This window comes from Thrips palmi, unplaced genomic scaffold (assembly GCF_012932325.1).
Source record: "Thrips palmi isolate BJ-2018 unplaced genomic scaffold, TpBJ-2018v1 HiC_scaffold_1, whole genome shotgun sequence".
NCBI lineage: Eukaryota > Metazoa > Arthropoda > Insecta > Thysanoptera > Thripidae > Thrips > Thrips palmi.
In genome coordinates, this window is record NW_023144620.1 from 2,515,426 (window position 1) to 2,540,305 (window position 24,880).

At 57.3% G+C, this 24,880-nt stretch overlaps 3 protein-coding genes across 3 annotated transcripts; 1 reads left to right on the forward strand and 2 right to left on the reverse strand.

Annotated features, from left to right (window-relative positions):
* Window positions 1–1,287: 1,287 nt before the first annotated feature.
* Window positions 1,288–5,927, reverse strand: LOC117640305 (elongation factor 1-gamma). The gene is made up of 10 exons (XM_034376708.1): window positions 5,807–5,927; window positions 5,532–5,681; window positions 4,807–4,870; window positions 4,548–4,690; window positions 4,306–4,469; window positions 4,093–4,226; window positions 3,839–4,016; window positions 1,977–2,146; window positions 1,778–1,902; window positions 1,288–1,647 (listed from the first exon to the last, which is right to left on the reverse strand). Exons 1-10 carry the CDS (start codon window positions 5,816–5,818, stop codon window positions 1,492–1,494), a joined length of 1,296 nt encoding a protein of 431 aa, XP_034232599.1. The 5' UTR covers window positions 5,819–5,927; the 3' UTR covers window positions 1,288–1,491.
* A 454-nt stretch (window positions 5,928–6,381) lies between these two features.
* LOC117640300 lies at window positions 6,382–12,338 on the forward strand. The gene is made up of 19 exons (XM_034376694.1): window positions 6,382–6,695; window positions 6,883–7,135; window positions 7,205–7,638; window positions 7,714–7,990; window positions 8,065–8,309; window positions 8,387–8,555; window positions 8,631–8,802; window positions 8,883–9,032; window positions 9,346–9,608; window positions 9,678–9,849; window positions 9,921–10,186; window positions 10,275–10,386; window positions 10,464–10,550; window positions 10,631–10,765; window positions 10,840–10,972; window positions 11,050–11,191; window positions 11,295–11,419; window positions 11,575–11,751; window positions 11,819–12,338. The coding sequence occupies exons 1-19, from the start codon at window positions 6,635–6,637 to the stop codon at window positions 11,929–11,931; spliced, it is 3,486 nt and encodes a 1,161-aa protein (XP_034232585.1). The 5' UTR covers window positions 6,382–6,634; the 3' UTR covers window positions 11,932–12,338.
* LOC117643137 lies at window positions 12,316–23,606 on the reverse strand. Its single transcript, XM_034381838.1, has 11 exons — window positions 23,338–23,606; window positions 16,921–17,137; window positions 16,686–16,858; window positions 16,387–16,608; window positions 15,067–15,354; window positions 14,833–14,991; window positions 14,628–14,753; window positions 14,388–14,516; window positions 13,978–14,226; window positions 13,465–13,893; window positions 12,316–12,949 (listed from the first exon to the last, which is right to left on the reverse strand). Exons 1-11 carry the CDS (start codon window positions 23,362–23,364, stop codon window positions 12,614–12,616), a joined length of 2,355 nt encoding a protein of 784 aa, XP_034237729.1. The 5' UTR covers window positions 23,365–23,606; the 3' UTR covers window positions 12,316–12,613.
* Window positions 23,607–24,880: the final 1,274 nt, after the last annotated feature.

The following is a 24,880-nucleotide window of genomic DNA, read 5'->3' on the forward strand; positions in this document are numbered from 1 at the left end:
GAGGGACGCAAAGGGCTGCTTGTTAGTGTATGTGCCATCCTGCCAGGCACCGGCAGTGCCCGGGCACAGTGTCCTTTCCCTGTCCCGCCGTGCCGCGGCCTCTGGCGGCCACAGCCGCATCCGGCGCGCACCATCAGGGACTCCGGTGCTCGGATGACCGCCGCCGACAGGTCCTGCTTGGCCTCGCCGCGCACAGGCGTCCCTCAAAGGAAGACGAAGGCTCCTCGGCCGTGCGCGTGGAATCCGCGCCGACACCAGTGGCTGCCAGTGGCGTTTCCCAGAGAGAGCGCTGGAAATTGTTCCGGTTGATATTTACGAACGGCGCCCGGCTCGGTTTCGTCTCGTTTCGGCCCGAGCGGGGCGAGGGAGTATGAGCAAGTCCTGCAGTGAGTCCCCACTGACCTCACAAACCCAATCTCGCCTTATTTATCGCCTGCTTCTCTCCCTGCGTCCCTCGCCCCGTCTCGCCCTGTCTGCGGGAGTCCGCCGCGCCAGCCGCGCCCTGGAAGGATGAAGGAGCAGAGCGAGCGGCCTCCTCAGCCACGACAAAGACGGGGGGGGGGGGAGGGGGGGGCTTTGCAGGGAATCAATTAGATGACCCGCCTGAATGGAATTACCCGCCGTGGCGGTGTAGTGGAGGATATGGGTAAGGATAAGGATTGCGTCGGCGCAGCAGCTTCATTCTCTCTCTCTCTCTCTCTCGCACCCAGGCGAGTCCATTCGCCTTCTTCCTTCCCTCGGTGTGAAGCAGAGTGAATTACTCGTCCTTTGGCGTTTGATAGGGGAGTGGGTGCAAGGCCTGACCGAGACTACGCCAAGGCGGCTGGGTCTGGGTCCTGCCATGCTGCCCCTGCCGCCGCGTCGCTTGCAGCCGGGATAGAGGCGTGGCAATACTCCGTGCGGAAGCACTCCTCGGGCGCGGAGTAGCGGCGCGACAGAGTAAGGTCGTGCCGAGTTCGGGATGAAATCTTACTCACTGTGCCAGAGAGGATCCCCAGCAATGTTTGAGGCACAAATGAATGTGTTTAATTGAGTTTAATGAGAATAAGAATAATGAAATATCTGCCCCAAATTTGCAAGCACAAAGATCTAGCAGCGTTCAGTAGTATGTGTCTTCAGGAGAGCATCTTTCTGACTACTTTTTGGAGACTTGACATTGGAATGTGGCTCGTGTGAAGAGGCACCTTTGGTACTTCATTTTTAAAAGATTGAATGAGCCTTAACTTTGTAAAATGCATTTCCCATGTTTGTGGACGGGGTAAGGGGCAGTCAGGAAAAACGCAATCATACAGGGCAATGAATATCAGTGCATTTCCATTCGGTTTATAACAGTCAACATACAACGAAAAAAATTCTAAAATAAATAACCAGCCATCCTATGGAAATACTATTCAAAATATTGCATGGACATTCAGTACATTTTAATTTAAAGAGTACAGTGGCAATTAAAAAATCCAAAAAGATAGAAAAGGTTTAAAATTAGTTGCAAGTTTATTTGAAGATCTTGCCCTGGTTGAATTTACGGCCTCCCTTATCAGTACCAACCCAGGAGAGGTACTGTTCTACCAACTTCTTGGTGTCAGCAGCAGCAGGGTCGAGTTTCTTCCATTCGTACGATTCATAATCGATCTGCCAGTCAGGACACAGCTGTAACAGAGGTTGAACATTGTTAAAATCTACTTGAATCACACAAGAGGTGGTCATGAAGCTTTCCATGGCTGGACAGAAAATGATTAAAAAAGAAATGCCATTATTAAGTAGCAAATCAAACACTTACAGTGAAGGCAAGATCTTGACCTCTCCAGACCCAGATGCCGGAGATTGTGCTGTTGTTGTCTTCACCGAACAGACATACTGAAGCAAAGGCCTGCTTCCTCATCTTATCCAGACGCTGGTACATACCTAAATAAAAACCAAGCTGTCAGTAAACCAAGCAGACAAAAAACAAAGTAACAAACTTAAGTTCATCAACTTACCAGTAATAAGATTACAGCTCATAAAGACTTTAGCGAGCTCGTTAGGGTATTTGTATTCAGCATACCAGATAGAATAGTTCTCAGGGTCAAACTTTTCCCAGAAATATTTAACAGACTTTGACTCCTCTTCATTTGAGTAAAACCGCTTGAAGTCATCCATGTTAAAGGTACTGCAACAAGAGGAATAAAAATTAGCAAATATAGTAAAAAAAAATGGTAAAGGAAAACAGAGCACAAAAATCAGTAAACACAAAATTTTGAAATGTACAATGAAGGCTTTGTGTGGAGTGTGTACAATGTAACTTTTTAAAAAATTGAGCCTACAGAGGGTGCAATTAAGTTCCAAACTTTCAGGAAATTTTAATATTCTTAATCCCAGCAAATAACCCTCACAACTGGGGTAGGAATGGAAAAACTATGGAGATGGCTCAGTGGCTTGAGCCAAGGACAGATAGGCAACAAACATTTAAATGTGAGTTCTCTTTAGTTCCAGCTGCACATTAGTAACAGCCGGGGTGGAGATGAACACATGATGGTCTTCTCCCAATTTCTTACGCAAATAGTCAAAGGGTCTATTTGCGGCTCTTTTGGGAGTGTTTGACTAAATTACACACTTGCAATACACCATCAACCGCTCTTTGGGGAAAGCTTTAGAAAACTTCAGAATTACAGTATGTTGTATATCACTCTTATGGGGATTTGAATGTATGTAAACTAAGTCCCACCCCAATGTTCAAGACAGTCGGGCTGGATCTGATTTACTTAAAATCCTCTCCTCCTGTTTTCTTCCGCTAATAGTCAAACAAACTATTTGCGGCTCTAGAAGGAGTGTTACTCAGATAAACACTTGGAAGAGATTATCAGCAATCCTCATTTGAATGTAGGTTCTCTTTAGTTCCAGCTTGACATTAGTGACAGCCAGGGTGGAGATGAACCCACGGTAGTCTTCTCCCAATTTCTTACGCAAATAATCAAAACGTCTATTTGCGGCTCTTTTGAGAGTGCTTGACTCAATCACACAATTGCAATCAATATACCATCAACCGCTCTTTCAAACAATTCTAATTTGAATGTATGTAAACTAAGTCCCACCCCGATGTTCAAGACAGTCGGGCTGGATCTGATTTACTTAAAATCCTCTCCTCCCGTTTTCTTCCGCTAATAGTCTAACAAACTATTTGCAGCTCTAGAAGGAGTTTTACTCAAATAAACACTTGCAAGAGATTAACTCATTTAAATGTAGGTTCTCTTTAGTTCCAGCTTGACATTAGTGACAGCCGGGGTGGAGATGAACCCACGGTAGTCTTCTCCCATTTTTTGCCACAAATTGTCATAGAAACTACCTGCAGCTCAACAGGGAGTTCTACACAGAATTTCACAATCCCAGGATAACGTCAACCACTCTTGAAAACAATTCTGATTTGAATGTAGGTAAACCAAGTGCCACCCTGACTTTTATGACAGTCAGGCTGGATCCGGATAACCCAAACTCCTCTCCTCCTGTTTTCTTCCGCAAATGGTCAAACTAACTAGTTGCGGCTCTAGAAGGAGTGTGATACTCAGATGGACACTTGCAAGAAACTAGCAACTCTTATTCAGATGTAGGTTCTCTTAAGATACAGCTTGGCATAAGAGACAACTGGGGTGGAGATTAACCAGTGATGGATTTGTTTCATTTTTGACATAACTACCTGCGGCTCAGAGAGAGCTACACTAACTCCATTCTTTACACAAAAGCCAAAATGCTGCCTTCACTTGTGGGATTAACAGCTGTAGGTGTGATTTGACCCAACCTAACATTTCACATCAGGCACCTAAGATGAATAGATAGCAACAGGTTGAAGAGATAAAAATATACATACCCTTTAGGCATGGAATCGAAAGGGTCCTTGCTCTTGGGCTCTTCAAGGAGGGCAGCGTCACAGGCGTCCAACTCCTCAGGCTCTTCCTTCTTGGGAGCTTCCTTCTTCTCAGCCTTCTTAGGGGCTTCCTTCTTTGTTTCTTTCTTGGCATCTTTCTTGGCAGCACCACCCTGAGCTCCTGTAATATAAGAATAATTTAACCTGTAGTACTAGATAAGAATTAAATAGACTTAGAAATGAAATGAGAAACTAACCCTGGAACTCAGCAAACTTCTTGGCGTCAAACTCAGCGGCCTTAACACACAGTTTGAAGTCGCCAATAACAGATTTAACCTGAGGCTGATTGACAATGGTAGTGAACCACCTGTTCACATTCTGGTAAGGCTGCCTGCAGATAGATAAATGATATTAGAAAATTTCATTGAAACTATAGTTGCAGCATGCCAAATCAAATCCAGATTCCTCACCTGAAGGAAGGCTCCAGCACATACTGATAAAGGTGGAGAAGGTTGCAGGCAACAGCAATATCGGCAAGGGTAATTCGTTCACCAACTAGGTAGGTACGAGTAAGGAGGTGCTGGTTGAGCGCGTTGAGGGCAACTTTCACATCTTCCTTGGCACGATCTGTGTTCTGAAGCAAGTCAAAAAAATAAACTTGTAACAGACAAACACTACATAAGAATGTAGGTGAATTTGAGCAAATACTTACAACTTTGTTATACTGCATAATCCCTAAGCAAGGGAAAACCCAGGTGCACGATGATGGAAGAATTTCACTGTCGGCAAAAGACAGCCATTGGACAACCTGGGCCTTCTCAGCATCAGTGTTGCCACGAAGCTGCTGGTTGGCAACTGGTTGCAACGAAATGCAGTGTGTTAGAAGGTATGTCAAATTTAATCAAAAAAAGAAAATAAAGGATCAAAACCGATCAAAATCAACAATACTAAGGATGAAGTAACTGACTCACCATAGTAAGCAATAGCATTGCTTTCTGTGATGTATTTGCCATCATCAGTCTCAAAGGCGGGTACCTGAAAGATGCAAACATAAAGTTACATAACAGAGTACCTCTCTTGCATTCATCACTGACCTATCAACACACAACTTCCATCAAGTCTAACCCACAGGAAAACCAGCCTGAACAAAATGGCACCTAAAACCAATCGCCCAAAGAATGACCGCAAGACACCGCCGCTCTTCACCAGCTGTGTCAAACGGTCGGGCAGCGGTTGCAGTGATGATTTGGCAGCGGTATACCAGAGGGGAACATAACCTCTACGTCCTAACCAAGTCACTCAAACCAAATCACTCACTAGGAACGCCAGACGGACTCTGGCAGCCTAACAGATTTGACGGGGCATGCACAGAAGACTCTGCACTATTCAAATAAATTGCCCTCTCCAGTAACATATTGCATCATGGAACATTGACGTGTCCAGAAGTCAAGCGAATCGGGGCACCAAACGCAAGTAAACATGAGTCCAATCGGGAATAACCAGTCAGTCATACGCAACGACACTTAAATACATGGCGTAGAATGAGATTTGAGAAGAGTTACACGCCATTAACCTAAATAATGCGCAACTGACCGGCTCAAAGACGGCACCGGGAGGTCACGAACTTGGCCCGTACGACCGTACAGAGGGCTTGATGTACACATACGAAGCAACGTACAATATACTCGTTACTCACCTTGCCGAGAGGAAACTTCTTGAGGAAAGCTTCGGAACGGTTGGTCTCTCCAAACACGAAGTTCGGAGCGACTTTCACGTTGGTTCCCGCATACTGAGCGGCGATGAGCGCCTTAAACGCGCGGAAGTTCTCGGGGTAAGTATACAAGGTCTGGAAAATAAGACATGTTTCGGGGACATTGAAGTTTGGCCAACGTATTGGCCACCAATTTCATTCAGCATAGCTCGGATGACATAAGAATATCTCCGATGAAAGTTCGTGAGCAAAATACTCACACCAGACGCCATTGCGAAGGACTCCAGAAAGGAAGTGACCTGACGTCTCTGTCCACTTGATGCTTCTGAAGACAAGTGACAAGCGGTTTCCGGGCGTTGATAGCAGAGATTCCCTCACCGCCTGCGAAATTGAAAGAACGAATACTCGTGATCTCCACAAGGGGCAGGTTTGTGAACTCAATATTAAAATGTATTAAGATTTATAAAAATTAATTTGAGGCGATGCCCTGATTAAGCAATCTAGAACATTCCATGTGCGCAACTCATCCCTGCCAGGGAGCAGGGAGCGGGAAAACTGTCAAGCTGGAAACTCACAGAACGAAAAAAGGACACTCGCATCATTTACAAATGCGAAAAAAGGGCATACTCTTCGGAATCAAAAAACGAAGAAATAGATTCATAGTTGTAGAAGCTACTGTTAAAACGATTTTATTGCCAATTAAGTTATATTGAGCTATAGTAGTTCATCTGCTTTTCGTTCGTGTGTTGGACCAACTGAAGCCATGGTACAATGGTAGCGATGCGCAGTGGGTCATCTGCGCAGCCGTGTTCCTTAGCTTTCTTTGGGCCATGCCCCGAGTACCGCTTCTTTGAAACTGGTGGGGAAAGTGTTTCTCCCTCCAGTACCGCACTCCAGCAGTCAAGTGAAAACAAATCCGTGCCTAACCTCCGACTGGCTTCTGTTAGATGTGAACACTATCGAGGGAATTCGACGCTTTTAAAGTTTAGCTGGTGTCAAGTAAACTAAAGCATATCTCGGACTCCTCTGAGCGACGAGCCTGAAATGCTTGTTTGGCATCTGGGGCACAAACTTCAGAACCATATGCAATGATTCGAGGCCTTGAGCTGCATCCCGTAAGATGGCTTTCGACATTTCTCTGCGTTGCTAGTAAGTGAAAGTCTGGCTGTGGCGCACTAATTGTCAGCCTTCCTCGTCGCACGCTCCACTGTTCCACGTTCACGTCTTGACATACAAATATGGGAATGACAATTTTTCTCAACCCCACCCCTGCAACATTGTTTCTGTCTGTATTTTTCTTCGCCATTGTGACTCATCTTTCCGCCCCTCCGCCCAGCTCTCCTGGGGGCGTGCCGCGGCCTGGAGCTGACGGCGCGCTTCTCCCAGAGCGGCATCCACGGCGAGGTGCGCTTCACGGCGGACGCCAACGGCACGGGGACGGGCACCCTCGTCAACACTTACCTGGAGGTCGTCGACGACCTTGAGGCCTCCGCCGAGACGCCCGACGTGTGGTCGTGGAGCATCCGCGAGTACCCCGTGGACTACTCCCTACTCGGAGGCCGATGTGAAGACGAGCAACTAGGCCGAAGGTACGGCTAGCTCGTCAGAGTCAATGCGAAGGCGACTTTGGAACTGGCCTCAACTGGAGGTTGTTGCAGTGTGGTGGAGCTGGACGCGGTGCTGGGCCGCCTGTCGCTGCCGGAGCTGGCGACGAGCGAGATCGTGGTGCCCGACGACGCCCCGGTGTCGCTGACGGGGCCCCGCGGCGTGTGGGGCCGCTCCCTACTGCTCGTCAACGAGGCCGACGGCCGGCGGGCCTGCGCCACCATCACGGTCTCGGGGCGCGCCGACGAGCGCGTGGCGGAGGCCCGCTTCAACCACGTCGCCATGTCCGGGTCGGTCTTCTTCCGCTGGGTGGGCAGCCACACCCGCGGCGTGGCGGACCCGTCCGACGCCGTCACCCACACCGACACCCTCATCCTGGCGGACCTGCGGCGCGCGCCGCCCGCCAACGCCACCAAGACGCGCGGCCCCGTCGTCGCCAACCATGAGTGGCGCATCTACGTCACCGACATCCTGGACTCCGAGTCGGGTAAGGCAGTCCGCCGGGTTTATCGGGGTGGAAGCGTACTGTCGCGTGACGTAAGTCTTTCTACTACTTTCGCAGACAAGTCCCGAGGCAACTGCAACTTCCTGCAGTTGGTGTTCAGCCCGGACGCGAGCACGGCGACGCTGGGCGACTTGACTGCCCGCCTGGGGACGGTGCCCGTGGCGCAGCACCCCGCCACCGCCAAGGCGGTCTTCCGCGACCCGGTGCTGGACAGGCTGCAGTTCGACCTGGCGGGCAACGGACGCAGCCTGTACCTCGTCCTGCTCGACATCCAGCACCCCGAGAGCTTCCTGGCGTGCGCCAGAATCCGCCTGGTGCCCCCCGTCACGACAGTGTAAGCCGAACGTGCCTGCTGAAACTACCGAGGCCCTTTGAACCTCGCGTTCATTCTCCTGGAAATGCCGCCAGGGCCAACTTGATGACGGCCGGGGTGCGAGGCCGGCTGTCGCTGTCGCAGCGGTCGCGGTTCGACCCCACCCTGGTGCGCTACGACGTGCGCTTCCCGGGGCCCGACGCCGCCGCCGTGCTGCGCGGCCTCCGCGTCCACGAACTGCCGCCGCCGCCCACCCCACTGGGCGCACGCGACACCCCGTGCAACCACACTGGCGCCACCTACGACCCGGAGGAGAGGGGCATGGCCGAGCCCCAACGAGGTAAACGCGCTCTGCGTCCTTGCATATCCACCAATGCCCCACAATGTACTCTCTCAAACTCGGTCGGGCGTCCTCAGGGTTCCGCGGGCAGGACAAGTACGCCGTGGGTGACCTGTCCAGCAAGCTGATCCCGCTGCTGCAGGACCTGCAGTCCGTGTCCTTCGACCTCCAGCTGCAGCTGTGGGACATGTTCCTGCCGCTGCAAGGCCCTCGCAGCGTGGTGCACCGCACCTTCGTCATCCTCAAGTACGTGATGGTCTTAGTCAGCAGCTGATGGCGGGCTCCGCAGCTCTCTATATTTATTTTCTTTGGAAACTCCAGGCCGAGCGGACCGGAGCGCTGGGTCCCTTGGACTTGCGCCCCGTTGGCGCGGTACGTGTCCGAGAACGGCTACAAGATGGCCGTCGTGACGGCGGAGGCCTCGTTCCGCTACCCCTTGGCCGGTCGGATCGTCTTCCGGCAGCCCAGGGACGACCCCAACGCCGACACCACGGTGAGCGAAGCGAAAGTCCGGAAGTCTGACTCGCGTCGCGAAGGCGTGCCTTGACGACGCCCTGCTTATCTTCCCCGCAGATCATCGTGGAGCCGCTGCTGCACTCCCACGGCCCCGCCAACAACACCCAGGACCACCGCTGGATGGTGCACGACCTGCCGCCGGGGAAGGACTACTTCAACTGGACGGCGCGCTGCGTCAGCGCCGGCCAGGTGTTCGACCCGTACTACGTGAGCACCTCCCCCTCATCCCTCGCGCTGCGTGCTCGCGCTGCACAGTGGGCCAGAAGACGGCCAAAATTCTGGACGCGTTTTGAGCTCCAGAGTCGCTAAACAGGACTAGAACCGAACGAGTGGCCCCATCAATGGGTTCCTCGTTCGGAGAGGAATCCATTGGTGGGGTCACATGTGCGATCTGAGACCCACTTAGCGACTGTGGAGCTGGTGGAGCACATCACGCGACCGTGATTTTGACCGCCTCCACCGGTCTTCTGGCCCATTGTGCGCTGCCCGCTCGCCTCACGACCTGCCTCTGTCGTTGCAGATCCTGCCGGTCAACAGCTCCACGACGGCGGCCACGGTGTGCAGCCCCGACGCGCCCGGCCTGTGCCGCGTGGGGGACTTGACGACGCGCCACGGCACGCTGCACGTAGCGGGGCGCAGGATGAACGCCGCGCCCCTGACGCGCCGCCTCTTCACCGACCGCCACCTGCCCCTCAGCGGCGCCGCCAGCGTCCTGGGCCGCTCGCTGGTCCTGTTCGAGGACGACGGGCCCAAGGCCAGGGGCGAGCGGATGGCCTGCAGCAAGTGGGTGCCTATTTATCATTTTCCGAAAAATAAATGCAAATTTTTATATGTATTCTTTGCGTATTGCAGGATTTCTGGCGTGTACAGGAGGAAGGGTGTGGTGAAGAATTGGTTCAGCAACGGCGGAAAAGCTACTGTGACCGGCAAGATGGAGATACTCCAGCAGTCGGACTACGACAGCACTGACCTGGAGGTCGGCCTGGAGGGCCTGGACGACGCCAACGCGTACGAAGTCCACGAGGTGATTGACCGGGCCGAGGTTGGGCTAGGATTTCTTGTCGGACCAGCGTTAATATTTGTTGAAATTTCCAGGCGCCAGTTCAAGAACAGCTGGAATTCCCTTGTGAAGACACGACGCTGGAGGGTGTTTGGGCTCCCCCTTCGTTCGAGCCGACCGTCGCTCCAGGCATCGGGACTCCAGACCAGCACCCCTTGGGGGACCTCGGCGCCAAGTTCGGCTACCTGGACAACCAGACGCACCTGAACGTCGCCTACAACGACACCACGTTGACGTTGTTCGGACCAAACGCCATTATTGGGCGCTCGGTCGTTATATCTCAAAAGGCAAAGAACAAGAGGTGGGCATTTGTTGTATTCTATGATCGGAGAGGTGGAACAAATGCTCCACTGGTTTGATTATTTTTTTAAATTCCCTTTTTCGAACAGGTGGGCCTGTGCTTCCATTGAGCGGGGCTATGCTCCTTCTGAAGCTCGGGAGTTGAGAGCAATTGCATCATTTCATCATCCTGCAGGATTTGCTTATGGATATATTAAAATGGTTGGTTTAATTCCAGTTTCTATTCCCTGTCATCAGGACAACTTTAGTTTATTTATGAAAATTTTGCATCATTGCAGACTCAACTGATTTATTCCGATAACAGTCAAAGTGATACTGTCATTGAGGTCAATTTACGACATCCGGGAAAACACGATCGAAATATTGTGAGTGTTAAAAAATTTACAATAGATGTGACATGCTACAGTTGATTTTTTTCACTTTTTGTCTCTGCATTTAATTTCAGACTCGAAACCATAATTGGGCTATTTATGTCAATCCTGTTGGAGTTGACGCAGCTGTTAAAGTTCTCAACACTAGGTGTACTGCTGCAGGGTATATTTGGAACCCCCATTTTACGCAGCTAGCTGATCCTAGAAATGTAAGGCAAAATCATTACAAAATAATTTTTTAAAACTTTGGATTTAAGTGGTAATCTACTTTGCACCTCGACAGGATGAATTGTATTCACAAGAGTGTAGCCCAGAAACTCCCCTGCGATGCTACACAGGAGACATTTCAGGTCGATTGGGGCCTATAGACCTTGGAGTGTCTCGGAAGGTATTTACTGACTCAAGTTTCCCTCTGGGTAAGTGTCTTTGTTTCCTTTTTTTAAAATAAGAAAATTAATACAATTTTATTATACTATCCTCTTTTTATTTTTAGAGGGCAAAGTATCTGCTATGGGTCGCTCAATAGTTGTTTTAAACAAGGACTTTGGCTCAGAACGATTTGCATGTGCCAATATAGAACCAGACAATGATATAATCAAATATGCAAACATACGCAAACCACCACGGTTTGTGGTGTAAGTATTTTCAATTTAAAAAATTTCTGTTTTATTCGCACAGATCTTCAACTATGGCTTGGGTGAAAATATTTTTGTTCATTATGTGTTGCTTCTTTTGCAGTTCTCAGTTCATTGAGGATGTGCGAGAGGTCATGGGGGTTCCTGAATGGATGCTTACAGTTGACAGTCGAAAGACCAAAACTTTATACAATGGCAACTGTATACAATTCCTGCTCCATTTCAAAGGTATATAGTAAAACACACCTTTTTAACTAAAATATTTTCTTCATCACTAGTGTAATATGAGATTCAACAATAATCAAGAACATTCGTACAGTAATACTGATATCAACAAATAACAAGCTTCCAAAAACAATAACTGTCATAAAAAAAATTTACAGGTCCTATTGCTCATCAAATAGAACAAGATTTTAGTCGGCTATTAAACACAGGAAAATTATCTAGTCCGACTCTGTACATTCCGGGCTACACAGTTACTACAAAGAGAAAGTCCTCTTTACCGTACAAAGTTTGCGGAACAACAGACCCAGCTGAAACTATGAAAAAATCCTCAGAGGGTACGTATTGCTTTGAATTATCGTACATCAGTAAAATTCAACTTTTAATCCCTGTCTTTTTTCGCAGGTGGGATTCTCATAAGCCTTCTGTCAATCCGAAAATCATCCTCGGCCCCAAACACTGGGTTTCACTTCTTCCAGATCCTTCTTGTATTTGTTCCTTTGTGGCTCAGCAGATAAAGCTGCTTGGGTTCACAATCCTATAGTAGTACATCGAAATGCTGACTGCAATCATCTACCGGTATTGCGATTTATTTTTTTAAAAAAATGCAGTCAACATACTGTGATCTGTGTTTTACATTGTAACTATTGTGAGGCTGTGATATTTTGACTTGATCGTTTTCATAATACTGCTCACAACTGATTATGCTGGCATAACCAGGTATGTACTTATTTTATGTTTACTTTACTCTGTGGTTCTGAGAATGAGTTTCTTCTGAATTCAGCTATTCTTTCAGCTGACTGTACTGAAAACAATAATACTTATTAGTAAAGTCTTTCTAGCTTGGATATTTAACTGGCACTCTTTTTTTACGTGATAGTTTGTAATATTTATTATTGTAATAAAGTGTCCAATTTCATGTAAAGATGTACTGTTACAGCTTCTTAAACCCCCATCCTTCCAGCAAAAAAACAAAACAGAATTTAGGAGACATAAATTAACTGATGGAAGGTGAACCACTCACACAGTCCGGACCGGATCACCCTGTGAGTGTCCTCTTTGCTTCATGTCTTACTTCACCTCGGGCCACAAAGAAGCTACATCTTGCGTGTAGGTTCCCGTGCCCAGACCTGAGTTAAAACTTGACGGAGAGTCGCGTTCACAAGTCCGATCCACGGCGCGGGGGAGGCCCGCACGGCCTCACTGGTACACTGTCTTGAGCAGCGGCTTGGAGCGCGCGTGCACGGGCTTGAAGGAGTGCTGGTACACGGAGGCCAGCCGCCAGTGCTCGGGGTAGGCGTGCCCGGTCTCCTTGGGCCACAGCGAGAAGGGCTGCGTGAGGCTGGTGATGGCGTAGTTCTTGCGCGCGAACGGCGCCCGCTGCTTCGGCACGCGCACCTCGCGCGCCGGCCCCACGGGCCCCACGCCCATGGAGGGCCCGCAGCCGCTGTGCAGGCTGGGCGGCGTGTCGAAGCTGCTGTTGGTGCTGAGGCTGGTGGTCGGCTTGCCCGCCTTGAAGGCCATCTTGTACTCGGACTTGGGGCGGCGTAGCGCGTTGGCCGGGGGCGACGGCGGCTTGTTGCAGGCGCCGCAGGCTCGCTGGTTGCCCTGGCCGTGTCCGCCGTGGCCGCCGTGGCCCTGCGGCTGGTGGCGGTGGTGGCTGGCGCTGCGCGCGTGCTGGCGGCGCTGCTGGTGCTCGCTGAGGTCCGGCATGCTCTGGTGGTGGTGGCGGTGCCTGCGCATCTCGGCGAGGTGGTCGTTGAGGTTGCGCGGGTCGTTGCGCGAAGTGCCGTCCCCGCAGCCCTGCATGCCCGCGATGCAGCCGTTGCGCTTGCGGAAGTCGCTCAGCTCGCCGGGCGGCGGCGGCGCGGGCACGACGCGGGCCTCGTTGTAGCGCCGCTGCACCGCGGACCGCTGCCGCTCCTGCGCGTGCAGGCGTTCGTGCAGCGCGTTGTCCGGAGCGCCGCCACGGCCCGGACCCTAAACAGGGACAAGAGGGTGGTTAGCCTGGTCACTACATGGCGCCCTGACCGAAACAGTAGCCAGCTAACCTTGTGGTTGGGCTGGCTGGCACCGCTGCCGCCGCTGCCGCCGCTGCCGCCGCTGCCGCTGTGCACGCTCTCGACGGACGGCGGCTTGGGCGGCGTCTTCCTCTCCCTGCCCACCGGCGGGGTGCTGGTGCCGCCGGGGCCGACCACGTAGCCTCGGGGGCTGGTGCGGTCGGGGCCGCGGTCCAGGCCGCTCCTGGACGACACCTTGACGTCGTCCTCGTTGTCGGCGGGGTGGTGCACCAGACTGAAGATGCCCGGCGCCGCGCTGCCGTTGCTGCCGTCGATGTGCGGCGTGGGCTTGGGCTCGTCCTCGGGGTACGCGGGCACCAGGTCCCAGCAGATGGCGAGCTCCATCTCGGACACGTGGTCCTTGGCCAGCAGCTTCATCGGGTGGCCCGTGCTAGGCCGCTGCAGCGCCCTCTCGCCCTGCTGGAAGTCGCAAAAAACATTTCAGTGTAGTGCCGCGGTTGAAGGTGCTTCGGTTACTTCAAACGGCGCCCCTTGTTTGCTCACCAGGCCGTTGTGCCTGGCGGACGCGGTGGGCGCCGCCGTCTTGGGCCTGTAGACCCTCATCTTGGAACAGTTGGTGGGGCCCGGGGCGTTGAAGGACCGCCAGCCGACGGCCGCCGCGTCGGGCTTCACGTCGAGCGCGATGCCCGGGTTGGGGTGCCGCTGCGAGTTGAGCTTCTTGAAGAGGTCGTCGTTGACGGTGTCCGGCAGCGGATTGTGCTCGAGGTTCTCCTTGTGGAGCTGCTTGGCTACCTGCGAGGGGCAGACGAAGACAGAGGGCCTGAGACTCGGGCGCCTGCGAATGGCCGGGTAGGCAACGCGGCGGACAGCGGAGCGCTGCGACGGCCTACCTGGGATATCATTACCACTACGGGCTAACAACGCCTGCACTTTGGGTCCGTTTTCGCGCCTACCTGGAAGCTCGAGTAGGCGTTGGCCAGCGCCGGCCCGGGGGTGGGCACGCGGTGCTGCGGCGACGCGGGGGGAGACTCGGGGTCCGCGTTCACCACGGCGAACTGGGCGCGCGCGTACGGCCGGGACGGCTGCGCGTTGCGGCGCGGGTGGCGGCCACACTTGAGCGCGGCGCCCTCCACGCGCGGAAGGGCGTCCTCCTGCTGTGGCCGCGGCGGCGGCGTCTCCCTGCGGTCCTCGGCGGGGGCGGCGAGGTCCGTTTCAGTCGTGAACATCTCCGGGTAGCCCTGCTCGCGCACCCGCTCCGGCTCCGGGTAGCTCTGGATGGTCGGGTCCCGAGCAGCGCGGCGGGAGAAGCCAGGGTCCACCTGCAACCGGAAGTGCGACCGGAAGTGACGTCATTTCTGGTCTCCAGGGTCCGGCCGCTACAGTGTGGCTGGCACTCACGCTGGGGTAGTCTGGGTTGCTGGGCTTGAGGAGTTCCCCGCTGTCGTCCTCGAACTGGGGGTACAGCGGGGTGGGCTTGGCGTTGGCTGGCTCCGGCGACTCCCCGAGGTGGCCGTCGTCAACGCTGCCCACGCCGCTGTCCTGCCCGTCGTCGCGGACCTGCGTCAAAAGATCGCGGGTTGCAAAAGTGTGCCTTTCAATAAGGAGCTTACTGTGACCCACTCCGGCCCTCACCGGATCGTCGCTGCCGCCCGTGCCGTCCCAGCTTGTCCGCGGCTCGGGAGCGTCGAGGTCCTTATCCGGCTGCTCCTCGTGGATGCCCTCGTCGCGGTCCTGCAGCTCCCCGCGGCCGCCGTCCTCCTTGGGCGCCCCCGGCCCCCAGCATGGCTCCGCGTCCCGCCTGGGCGAGCCCTTGGAGCGGCCCTTGGCGCTCTTGGGGCTCTTGTAGTGCTCCTTGGCCTCGAGCAGGCTGGCCGGGGTGTAGTCCACCTGGCGAGTCCTTGTGGCAGTCTCTCGGGCAGGCTTCAACACGAGCAGCAACGTTAGGGCAGTTCGCCCGCCACTCACGCACTCACACGCACACGCATTTTCAGAAACAAGAAACGGATTGAAAACAAGGAGGGAGGGATCCGGGTCTTTATTGTGTGGTGGAGGTCGCTTCCTGCTGAGGACGAGGACGGTCTGGGCGGCGCCTTCAGAACAAGCAGCTCTGTGGGAAGAGAACCGGGCGGTGTTGGTAGGACTAAGTGACACAGGGAAGTGGTGAAGGTGGTCACCACGCGAGGCGCACCGCAGAGGACCGCGTGGACAGGAGGCGGCCGGAGCTGCCGGCGTCGTCGGGCGCGGTGCGGCGCGGGTAGCGCTCCTTGACCCGCCTCTGCTCCATGAAGTCCCTGTCGCAGCCCTCGGGGGAGCGCGCCGTGCCGCTGCTCCAGTCGTGCGTGCGCTGTGCGGCAGAACAGGGGTGCTGGGGGTGCGGTGGGGTGGCGGTGGCGGTCGTGGTGGGGCGCGCGACGAGCGCAGCGTGCCCCTGACGAGCCGAGGGGCCGAGGGGCCGACGGGGCGGGCGCCCGGTTCATGTCAATGCATTTGCGTGCCACGACGTCGTCGCGCGTCGCTCAAGAAAATGTTTCCCCGGCCGCCCCTCCTCTCCCCCGCGCGAACCTGATCAGCGCCCCCGACGCGAAGCAAGAGGGAGGGGAGGGGGAGGGCCGTCGCGAGGGACCGCCACTATGCGCACGCGCGCGCTTGGGTAATTAAATTTGAACACACGGAGGTTAAAAAAAATTACAAGAAATTAAAATATAATGAGAAGATCAAGGATCCAAGAGATTCGACGAAGGTCAAAACTCTAGACGCGTTTTGAGCACCAGAGTCGCCTTGTGGGACTCGAACCGAACGTGTGACCCTACCAATGGATTGCTCTCCGAATGAGGAATCCATTGGTGGGGTCACACGTTCGGTTCGAGTCCCATTTAGCGACCCTGGAGCTCAAAACGCGTCTAGAGTTTTGGCCGCCACCACCGGTCTTCTGGCCCACTGTGCGGCACCCACCGGCACGATGTTGTGCAGCTCGCGGTGCTCCAGCAGCCAGTTGACGTCGCGCTCGGCGTCCTCGCGCCGCAGCTGCTCCTGGTGCTGGCGCAGCGAGGCCGTCAGCTCCTTGACCTGCTCCACGCGCTCCTTGACGGCCTGCTGGCGGCGCCTGCGCTCCTTCAGGAACTCGACGGCCACCACGTCCTGCTCGTCGATGCGGTCGCCGTGGTCCACGTAGTCCTGGGTCCGACATGCGCGTTAGATATTTCGAAAACATTGAAAATGAGATGCGACTGGTGGTGTGGGATTGGTTGTACCCGTTTGTTGAGGAAGTAGTTGCGGTGCTGCGGGTAGCCGGGCCCCTCGGCGACGAGCGAGAACCCCGGGCTGCCCTGGAGCTCCTTGGCGGTGCAGGGCACGGGACGGAGGCGCGTGTTCGGCTTGTCCCAGTAGCGGAGGCGGTTAGGTGGCCGAGAGGACAGCTCGTTCGCTGCGAGGAACCGAATCAGAATCAGACGAGCCCGCGACACACTCGAATCACTTTCGCCGTACCTATGGCCCTGGTGATGCGCGGCGGCTGGTCGTGCGTGCCGATGTAGTTGTTCCAGGGGTTGCGGTTGGCGCGCGGCGCGCCCGGCAGGAAGCGGCCCCGGTCGTCGACGATGGGCTCGGTCGGCTTGAAGTTGAACGGGTCGCGCGCCTTGCGCTCCGGGAACCACTTGGCCACCTCCCAGTTGCCGAGGCGCCTGGGCAGGAACTCCTGGTTGTACTGCAACAAGCAATGTCCAAAGTAGCGGCGCACAGTGGGTGTGGAGACCAGTGGAGACGGCCAAAATTCTAGACGCGTTTTGAGCTCCAGAGTCGCTACATGGGACTCGAACCGAATGTGTGACCCCTCCATTGGATTTCTCTCCGAACAAGGAATCCATTGGTGGGGTCACACGCTCGGTTCGAGTCCCATTTAGCGATTCCCGAGCTCGAAACGCGACTAGATCTATGGCCGCCTGTGCGGTGCGGCGCGGGTTCAAACCTGACAACTTTTTATTTTTCTATTGATTTTTTTTTGTTTTGAAACTTTGCAGGCTTTTGTCGCACGACGAACAAGTGCAGCCCTACCCCTCCGAGGATGACCCCAGGGGGAGAGGATGCGTGTTCCGCCCAATTACTCATAGTGACACCACGGCTCCACCGGCTGGGGTGGGGTGGGGAGCTCCCGGCAGCGGGTCCAGCAGGCTCGCTATAATAGGCGGATTACAATGTTAACGACACCTTCCCCCGCGCGGCTCGCAGACTCGCCCTGCCCAAATTGAAATCGACTGACTTGACTGCTTCAAGTACACGGCAAAGAGTTCGCGCGAGGGGAGGCTGCAGCCCCAGCACCCAGCCGGGGTGAAACGACAAACCTCCAGACACGAGCAGTGGAACAACTCGGTCTGAAGCGCCGCCCAAACAAATCCGCTCGGGTTTAGCGTAATGGCGCCGGGGGTTTAAAACTGTTATCCCCGCCACTTGGGCTGACGCCCACTGCCGCCACACGCTGGCATATGGCGGCGCACCGGCCGCGGCCTCCCGGATTTAAAACCTCGCGACTCTGCAGCGCGTTCAAACAAACGCTGGTAATACAGTGTGCGCGCAGCGAAGCGGGACGACCAAGACAAACCTCCGAAAAATATTTCCACCAAATGATCGCAAGGCGCGTTGGCGTTCATGCAGGTCGCTGCTGTTGTGTCCAGCGGCGGATCGACAGCTGTCTCCCTCGCTCGTCGAAAGCAATCGATTTTCAAGTTCGACAACGTTGATGAATGGCTGTCGCCGCTGTCGCGATTCCGCCCCGACACGCTGTCCCGAAGCAGCAAGGGGTAAGGCACCGCGGCGTCATCTGCCGGGGATCTTCCGCGGCGTTCTGCCGGTTCCGCAGGCACCGGGAGCACCAGGAGGGAAGGGAGTGACAATGCCTCGCATGCTAATCGGCGACATCGTCGCTCTGTCTCCCTCGCACCTAAAGGGGACGCCCCATGAGTGCGAGAGAGACAGAGCGACGAAAACGACTCTCGGAATCAGTCTGCTGCCCACGTCGCCGTCATCCACCAGATGGCGGTCAGAGCGCGCCCGCTGTGACTTCCGCACTTTTTTTCATGATTGATGAAGTGGCGTTTTATTTCGCGAGCCGCGGTCGGAGCGGCTCGGCCGCGACACGGGGCAAATAAAGGCCGTGTTCACCTTCCCGGTTACGAGGTCGCGCGGTTAAAGGCTAGAGGACGAGTCCCTTGATCGCGTGCATGCACTGTGAGCAGCCAGCACACTGGGTCATGAAGGCCATGAAGGGCGCGCCGCGTGCGTCCGGGGACAAATTCCTCGAGTCATGAGCGGAGCAGCACAGCGAGCATGCCGACGGCTATTCCCGGCCCCTCATCACCATCCTTCACATCGGCCTGCTCGGCTTGCTCGTCGTGAAGGTCCCGAACGTCCTCTGCCTGGCTGTTGCCGGGCGCTCGAGTACCGCGCGGCCCGTGCTGGTGTTGGCGGTGTTGGGCATCCCCGGCACGGCCCGCCTCCGCCCGCCTCCGCCGAGCTGTTAGCTGTTGAATATGGCATCGCGTGAGATGCGCGCCGCGGCGGTGGCGGTCGTTAGAGAGGCAGGGTTTCTTTCTGCACCCGGCGGGTTTCCAACCAGCAACCCGCCCACACCGGGCCGCCCTGCGCGGGCTCACGGCCGCCAACTTCGCACGCCGCAGCCCGGAAAGCCTAAACGGAAGACCGCCGCCGCCGCCGGGGTTCGATCCCAGCCGGATCCGCCAAACCCGCGCGGGGCTCATGTCGCTGTGGCCTGTGGCTTCCCCCACCAGCAGGGTCAAGGTACATGGCGTGCCGTGGCGTGTCATGGGGATGGGGAGGGTCATGGGGTGCTCGGGAGCCATCGGGGCCGCTTCCTCCTGATCAAGGCCAATCAAATGAGCAGTGCGGCGGGGAGGGGGTGGGAACGGCGCGGCGCTCGGGTTCGGCAGCGCGGCAGCGCGGCCCCCGGGGACGAGGGGACGAATTAGCTCTCATCGCCTCCGAGGCTCCGAGGCTCCGAGGCTGACGACAGTCGCGGGGCGACGTCATCGGGGGACCCGGGACGAGGATCGAGGTTCCCACGACGCGGCGGGCGGGGCCAGGGCGGTGCGGGGCGGGGATTCCACGCGCTGATTGCGCGATGGGCGTATCCCATCCCCGGCGCCGCATTCATCATCGCGCTGGGAAAAGCAAGCAAAGAAGCCGAGCGCGAGGCGAAATTTCTCATCAAGCCGAGCGGCGGGCGCGGCTTGCACTGCACGGGGTTAGGCGGCGGGGGCTGGTTACTACCGCATCGTTTTACTGCAGTCTTCCACGCGAATCAATTTGGCACACGTTGTGTGCTGTAGAGGCTGCCCGCCGCGCCGCGCCGTGCCGAGCCGGGCCTCGAGTTCGCGTGACAAAAAGTTCCGGCGGGGCGGTCGGGTCGCCGGGATCGCCTGGCCGGGTGGATAGCTGAGCAGTCGGCCCGAGTTCGCCCTCATTAGCACGCTGCTTCTGTCTCTCTCGCACTCACGGGGCGGCACGCAGGGGTGCGAGAGAGACGGAGCGGCGGAACGGTCCCTCGGAATCAGGCGGTTGGTTCTCATATTTCAGGGCGCGCCGCCGTCTTGTTCCGCGGTTTACGCGACAGCGACAACCTCCCGCCGACGTTCACTTTCTACGTAACACGCGGCGGGAAAATTGCCGCCGCGGCGCGTCGCGCTGCGCTGAAATATTAATTTCGAATTACGGCACTGTGCGGTTTGGACGAGGAATGCGCTGCTGACAGGCGTGCGCGTGCGGCCGCGGGCTGGCTCCGCGGTTCGCTCTGTCTCTCTCGCACCCTTGCGGACCCTTGCGGCACGCGTCGTGAGCGCGAGAGAGACAGAGCGACGAAAGAACTTTTCGGAATCAGCCCGCAGGCACGCGTCGCGGCTACGCCAGGCTACGCCAGGCGACGCCTCCGCAGTCAGGGGACCGCAGGGGACGCACGCGCGCCGCCCAGCGCGCCCAGCGTCGCCGCCGAAGCCGAAGTGGGCGGAGTAATTGTTGTTTGTAAACACGTGGCGAGGGGGAGGGGGAAGGGGGTTGCGTCATACAGCGTGATGACACGCTCACAAAGAGCGTGCGTCCCTTGCAAATCTTTTCGATACTTTGGGGTTAGTTTCGCCAAATACGGGGATCGAATGGCCCGCGCCGCGGTTATGGCTGACATCTGGGGGTTGGATTCCGCGACGACTGCCTGCGTCGCTCTGTCTCTCTCGCGCGCTCGTGGGGCGTCCCGCAGGCGCGCGAGAGAGACAGAGGCCGGAGCCGCGAAAGGGTTGCAGGGCTGCAGGCTCGCAGAGGAGGCATTGATTTGGCGATGTCGTTGCGTGCTTGTACCCGCCAGTTTGTTTGGGATGGCGCCCCGCCTCGCGCCTCCCGCTCGACAGAGCGACGCCGCGACGCCGCGATGCAGCGCGGCGTTGAGGTCTGCCTTCCCGAGGCTCTCCTACACCTCGGGGGCCGTCCCAAAGCGGCGCCTGCCTTTACAGTGCGCGAGAAAGACCGCTTTTCCAGGCTGATTGATGGCGGTTCGCGCCCTTGATTCGCCCGTCTCCTTGATGAGGCGCGCTGCGTTGCTCGCCCGGGTAAACAAAACCCCGAGGGGGCGGCACTAAATGCCGATCGAAGGGCGCCCGGGGGGTCAAAATCCACCCCCCGCCCGGGGCTCGCTATCGGAAATGCGTCCTGATACAATATGTGGTGGCAGGCTGCGCTAGGATGCGCGCCTCGCCGCGTTTCGGCCGTAAACACGCAAAAAAGAAAGAAGATTCTCGCTGAAGCTCCGCGAAGGGGAAGCAGAAGATATGACAGTGCTACCCCGCTGTCCGGGTGCTGAACACGCCGACCGATCAACCCCTTATAGTGTGGGTGCGACCCGCGCCTCGCGACTCGCGCCTAGTCTAGTCGGTGACAGGGCCTGCAGGCAGACGACATGCAAGTTGGATTCTTGCATTCGGAGCGATGCAGCCCCGACAGAACGGAAACTCCATTCGCTATTTGATCAGGCCGGGCCGGGCCGGGCCGGGCGCGCTGCTGCTTCCGAGCGATTCACCGTCTCTCTCGCACCCCTGTGGTACACGCCTCGGGTGCGACAGAGACAAAGCGACGAAACCGATTCTTCGGACTCCGTCTTCTCCGTCTTCTCCTTCTTACTTTCCGCAACACGGCACGCTACGCCGCAGCGATTCATTCCGTGTGTTTCGCTTCGGAACAGGAAATGCATTCCCTGTCACAATCGGAAAATGAGCGGCGGCGGCGAAGCGAAGGGGATGTTAGTTTTGACCCATAAAGAAGGAAGGACCTTTTTCTGTTCCTAAGTAGAGTGCGTTCTTGCGCTCAGCAGACTGATTCCGATCGTAATTTTCATAGGTCTGTCTCTCTAATCACTCATCGGTCGTCCAGCTGTAAAGGTGCGAGAGAGACAGAGCAGCGAAAACGAATCTCGACTCTCGGAATCGGACTACGCAGTCCCCGCTCATCGTCCTGACCGCTTTCTCGCTCGCGGGGGCGACGAAAGCATGTGCGGGAGGTCATCAGAAATGGCAACGACGACTTTATTATTCCTTTCGAAAAGCAAGCAACTTTTGTCTCGTCGCACTACACTGTCATGGTGTCCTACCTGGTGGCGTGAGCGCTACTCCCGACCCGGCGGCGTGCCCCGGCTTCCTCGCGGTCGCGGACGTGCTGCTGACCGAACGAGGTCCCGGCGAACGGTCCGCGAGTCCGCGTCGAGGGGCGCGCGTCGAGGAGGCCAAGGAGGGACTGGCGACGCGACGCCGCGGACGGGGCCCGGACGGGGGGGCGGTCCGCGACCGTCTGAGGGAGGCACGGGGTGCACGGGGTGCACGGGGCACGTGCAGCGCCCCGCGGCCCGCGGCCGCCGTGGAGGGGGCCGAGGGGGCGACGTGTAGCAATGCGAGCGGAGGGGGAGATGCGCACGCTGTCACGGGGCTGCCAGCACGGCGGAGCCCGGCGAAAGGAGCTCATTGTTATTTTTCGCTCGAGCGACGTGAAAGGTTGGAAAAGGGTGACCAGGAAATCAAATCTGAAAACGGCTGTCCTTTCTACCACTTCTTGCAAGCCGGTCTGCCAGTGTGGGTGCATTCGGGTGCGCGGAAAAAACAAAAACATCGGCCTGGGCGCGGGGACGGGACGCGGAGTCGAGTTAACCGTGGCGTTCACGTTGCGTTGGGAGCCGTTTGGGCATCGATTTATCAGGAGGCTCGCCACGCACCGAGCCGCGCCGCCGCGCCCTAGTGGGCCGCGCCCGCACCGCTCAGGGTGCATGCAGCGCCGAGGCAGTGCAGGCGGCGCCGAGGGTGGGCTGCGGGGGCTCCGGGCCGCAGCTGCGCGCCGACGGCCTGGGGGTGGGGAAGCCCGACGGCGGAGGACGCGGCGGAGGCCCTGCTGCACCACGCGGCCCGACGGTCTGGCCCGCCTGGTCGGGCCGAGGGTGGCGTCAGCGCCCGGCACCGCGGCACGTCAAGCGGTGGGCGGAAGGTATCGCCCTCCAGTCGCGCGGATTACGGAAACACTTGTCGGAAAATGGCTGAAAATGTCGTGGGTCTCGGTACCGTGCTTCGCTGCGCTGGCGTGCCGCTGTCAAAAACAATGGCCTCCTTGAAGCTCGTCGGCGGGGCGGCCCGCTCTGCTGCGACGGCCCATCAACGGGGTGGCAAATAATTTTCTGCAAGTTGGAGTACCCGCCTCGCGTGCCGAGTGCCCCCGCCGCGGGGTAACTACTTGGGTAACTTGATACTTCTTGTCGAGCCGTGACCGAAATAAACACCCTGCCGCCTGCAGACCTTCGCGTCGTCTAGCTATCTGCTGGAAGCCCCGGGTTCAAACGCTGGCCGGGAAGCCTTTTCGCTTGCAAGTACTCACCTGGCCGGCGTTGTAGAGGCGCGACATGGTGGAGGCCGCTCCCCAACTTCAGCAGGACGGCGTCGACTGCCTGGTCTTGACTCCCTCCCCCTCACTTTTCCAGAACGAGGGCTCAATTTCCGTTCCACTTTTCCATGTTTTCTGCCCCGGTCAGCTCATGTCGGTGGAGCTACCCGTCCAACGCACCGGCTCCAGGACCACCGCCCTCGAGGTTGTTGCCAAACATACTACACCAGCAGGCGGCCGGCAGGCCCAGCAGGCCCAGCAGGCCCCACAGGGGTAGACCGGGGGCGGCGGGGGGCGGGGCCGGCCGCGTGCGGGGGCGGCACGGCGGCACGGATACTAACAGCGACACCCCGTTGTCATGGCGACGTGGACGCGCCGGGGCCCGCGGCCGGGCCAGCCATGGGCACCCACGAGCACCCGTCGGCTTGACGGGCCGCCGGCTCATGTCTGCGGCAACAAGTACGTGCAGGTGCCACGGGGCCCAATCAATGACGGAGATACCCCGCGCGCAGGGGGCAGAGCGCAGAGCGCGGCGTGGAGTACCGACACTGTCACGCGGTGCATGCGGCTTCTTGCGCGGTCACCCCGTCTCCAAGTAGTCGCTGCAGTCGGACGAGTCCCACCAGGCTCGACCCCTTCTTCGTGGTGTACGGCCTCAGTGGGCAGCCGCAGCGATGCAAATATTTGCCTGCCTGCAGCAACGGGGTGCGGCGGGGCCCCCGAGGAAGGGTTGCCTGCGCGCAGGGCCGCCGGGGCCTCCCCGCCAGCCGCCACCCCCAGGAGGGGACCGCGCCGCCGTTCCCAGCCGTGCTTGGCACCCGCGGCCGCGGGCACCGCAGGGCCGCACGCATCTAAACGGCGGCCGGTGGGACCGGTGGGGCTGGTGGGCCCCGCGGGGCACCTGGGGGGCACGCAGGCACTGACGGGGATGCCGGATGCGCCTTCGCGAAATGTGCAACGCGCGACAACCCCAATACCCATTCCAACTCCAAACCGGGGAGGTTCACGCGGTGACCCCCGCGGACGAGGACGAGGGTCATGACGGAGAGCAATGGGGCGTCGGGGCTGCGAGGCGTCGCGGCGGCGTGGGGAGGGCGGCGCGGCCACCATTGGCTGCCGCGCCGGAGGGGCGGGGCCTGGGATGCTGGAGGCTGGGCCGAACGGGGTGGCGGCGCGGCGGGGTTCGATTTGCACTGGGCGGCCGTCAAGTCTGCGTTGCGGGTTCATTTACCTCACAGCCTGCTGAAAAATCTACGGCAAGCCACGCCGCTTTGTCTCAACGGCAACAAGAGGCAAACCAAAGACAGTGGCTGCCTCGCTTCCATGAACAGTTTGTTCCAAAAACCTGGCGCAGCGAAGCAAACCCAAGACAGGCGGATCGCTTTCTGAAAGCTGACTACGAACTTCTGTACGGCACCTATGCTGCGAGCGGGTACGAGCCTGAGCCCGGCTCTGGCCTGGCTCGAGGGGTGGTTCGGGCGGAGAGGCGGTGCGGCGGTCCTGCAGCTACACCAGAAGGCCGAAGGGCGGGTCCACC

Excerpts from the sequence above, each read along its gene's own strand:
- LOC117640305 (XM_034376708.1), bottom strand. Across the intron at positions 4,691-4,806 it reads CAATGCTATTGCTTACTATG|TTGCCAACCAGCAGCTTCGT; the intron begins GTGAGTCAGTTA and ends CGTTGCAACCAG. Across the intron at positions 1,648-1,777 it reads GTCAAGATCTTGCCTTCACT|CTGTGTCCTGACTGGCAGAT; the intron begins GTAAGTGTTTGA and ends CCTCTGTTACAG.
- LOC117640300 (XM_034376694.1), top strand. The coding sequence starts at position 6,635 with ATGATTCGAGGCCTTGAGCTGCATCCCGTAAGATGGCTTTCGACATTT. Across the intron at positions 7,639-7,713 it reads CATCCTGGACTCCGAGTCGG|ACAAGTCCCGAGGCAACTGC; the intron begins GTAAGGCAGTCC and ends CTACTTTCGCAG. Across the intron at positions 11,192-11,294 it reads AAACCACCACGGTTTGTGGT|TTCTCAGTTCATTGAGGATG; the intron begins GTAAGTATTTTC and ends CTTCTTTTGCAG.
- LOC117643137 (XM_034381838.1), bottom strand. The coding sequence starts at position 23,364 with ATGTCGCGCCTCTACAACGCCGGCCAG. Across the intron at positions 15,355-16,386 it reads AGCTGCACAACATCGTGCCG|CCTGCCCGAGAGACTGCCAC; the intron begins GTGGGTGCCGCA and ends CTCGTGTTGAAG. Across the intron at positions 14,992-15,066 it reads CGGGCGGCAGCGACGATCCG|GTCCGCGACGACGGGCAGGA; the intron begins GTGAGGGCCGGA and ends CTTTTGACGCAG.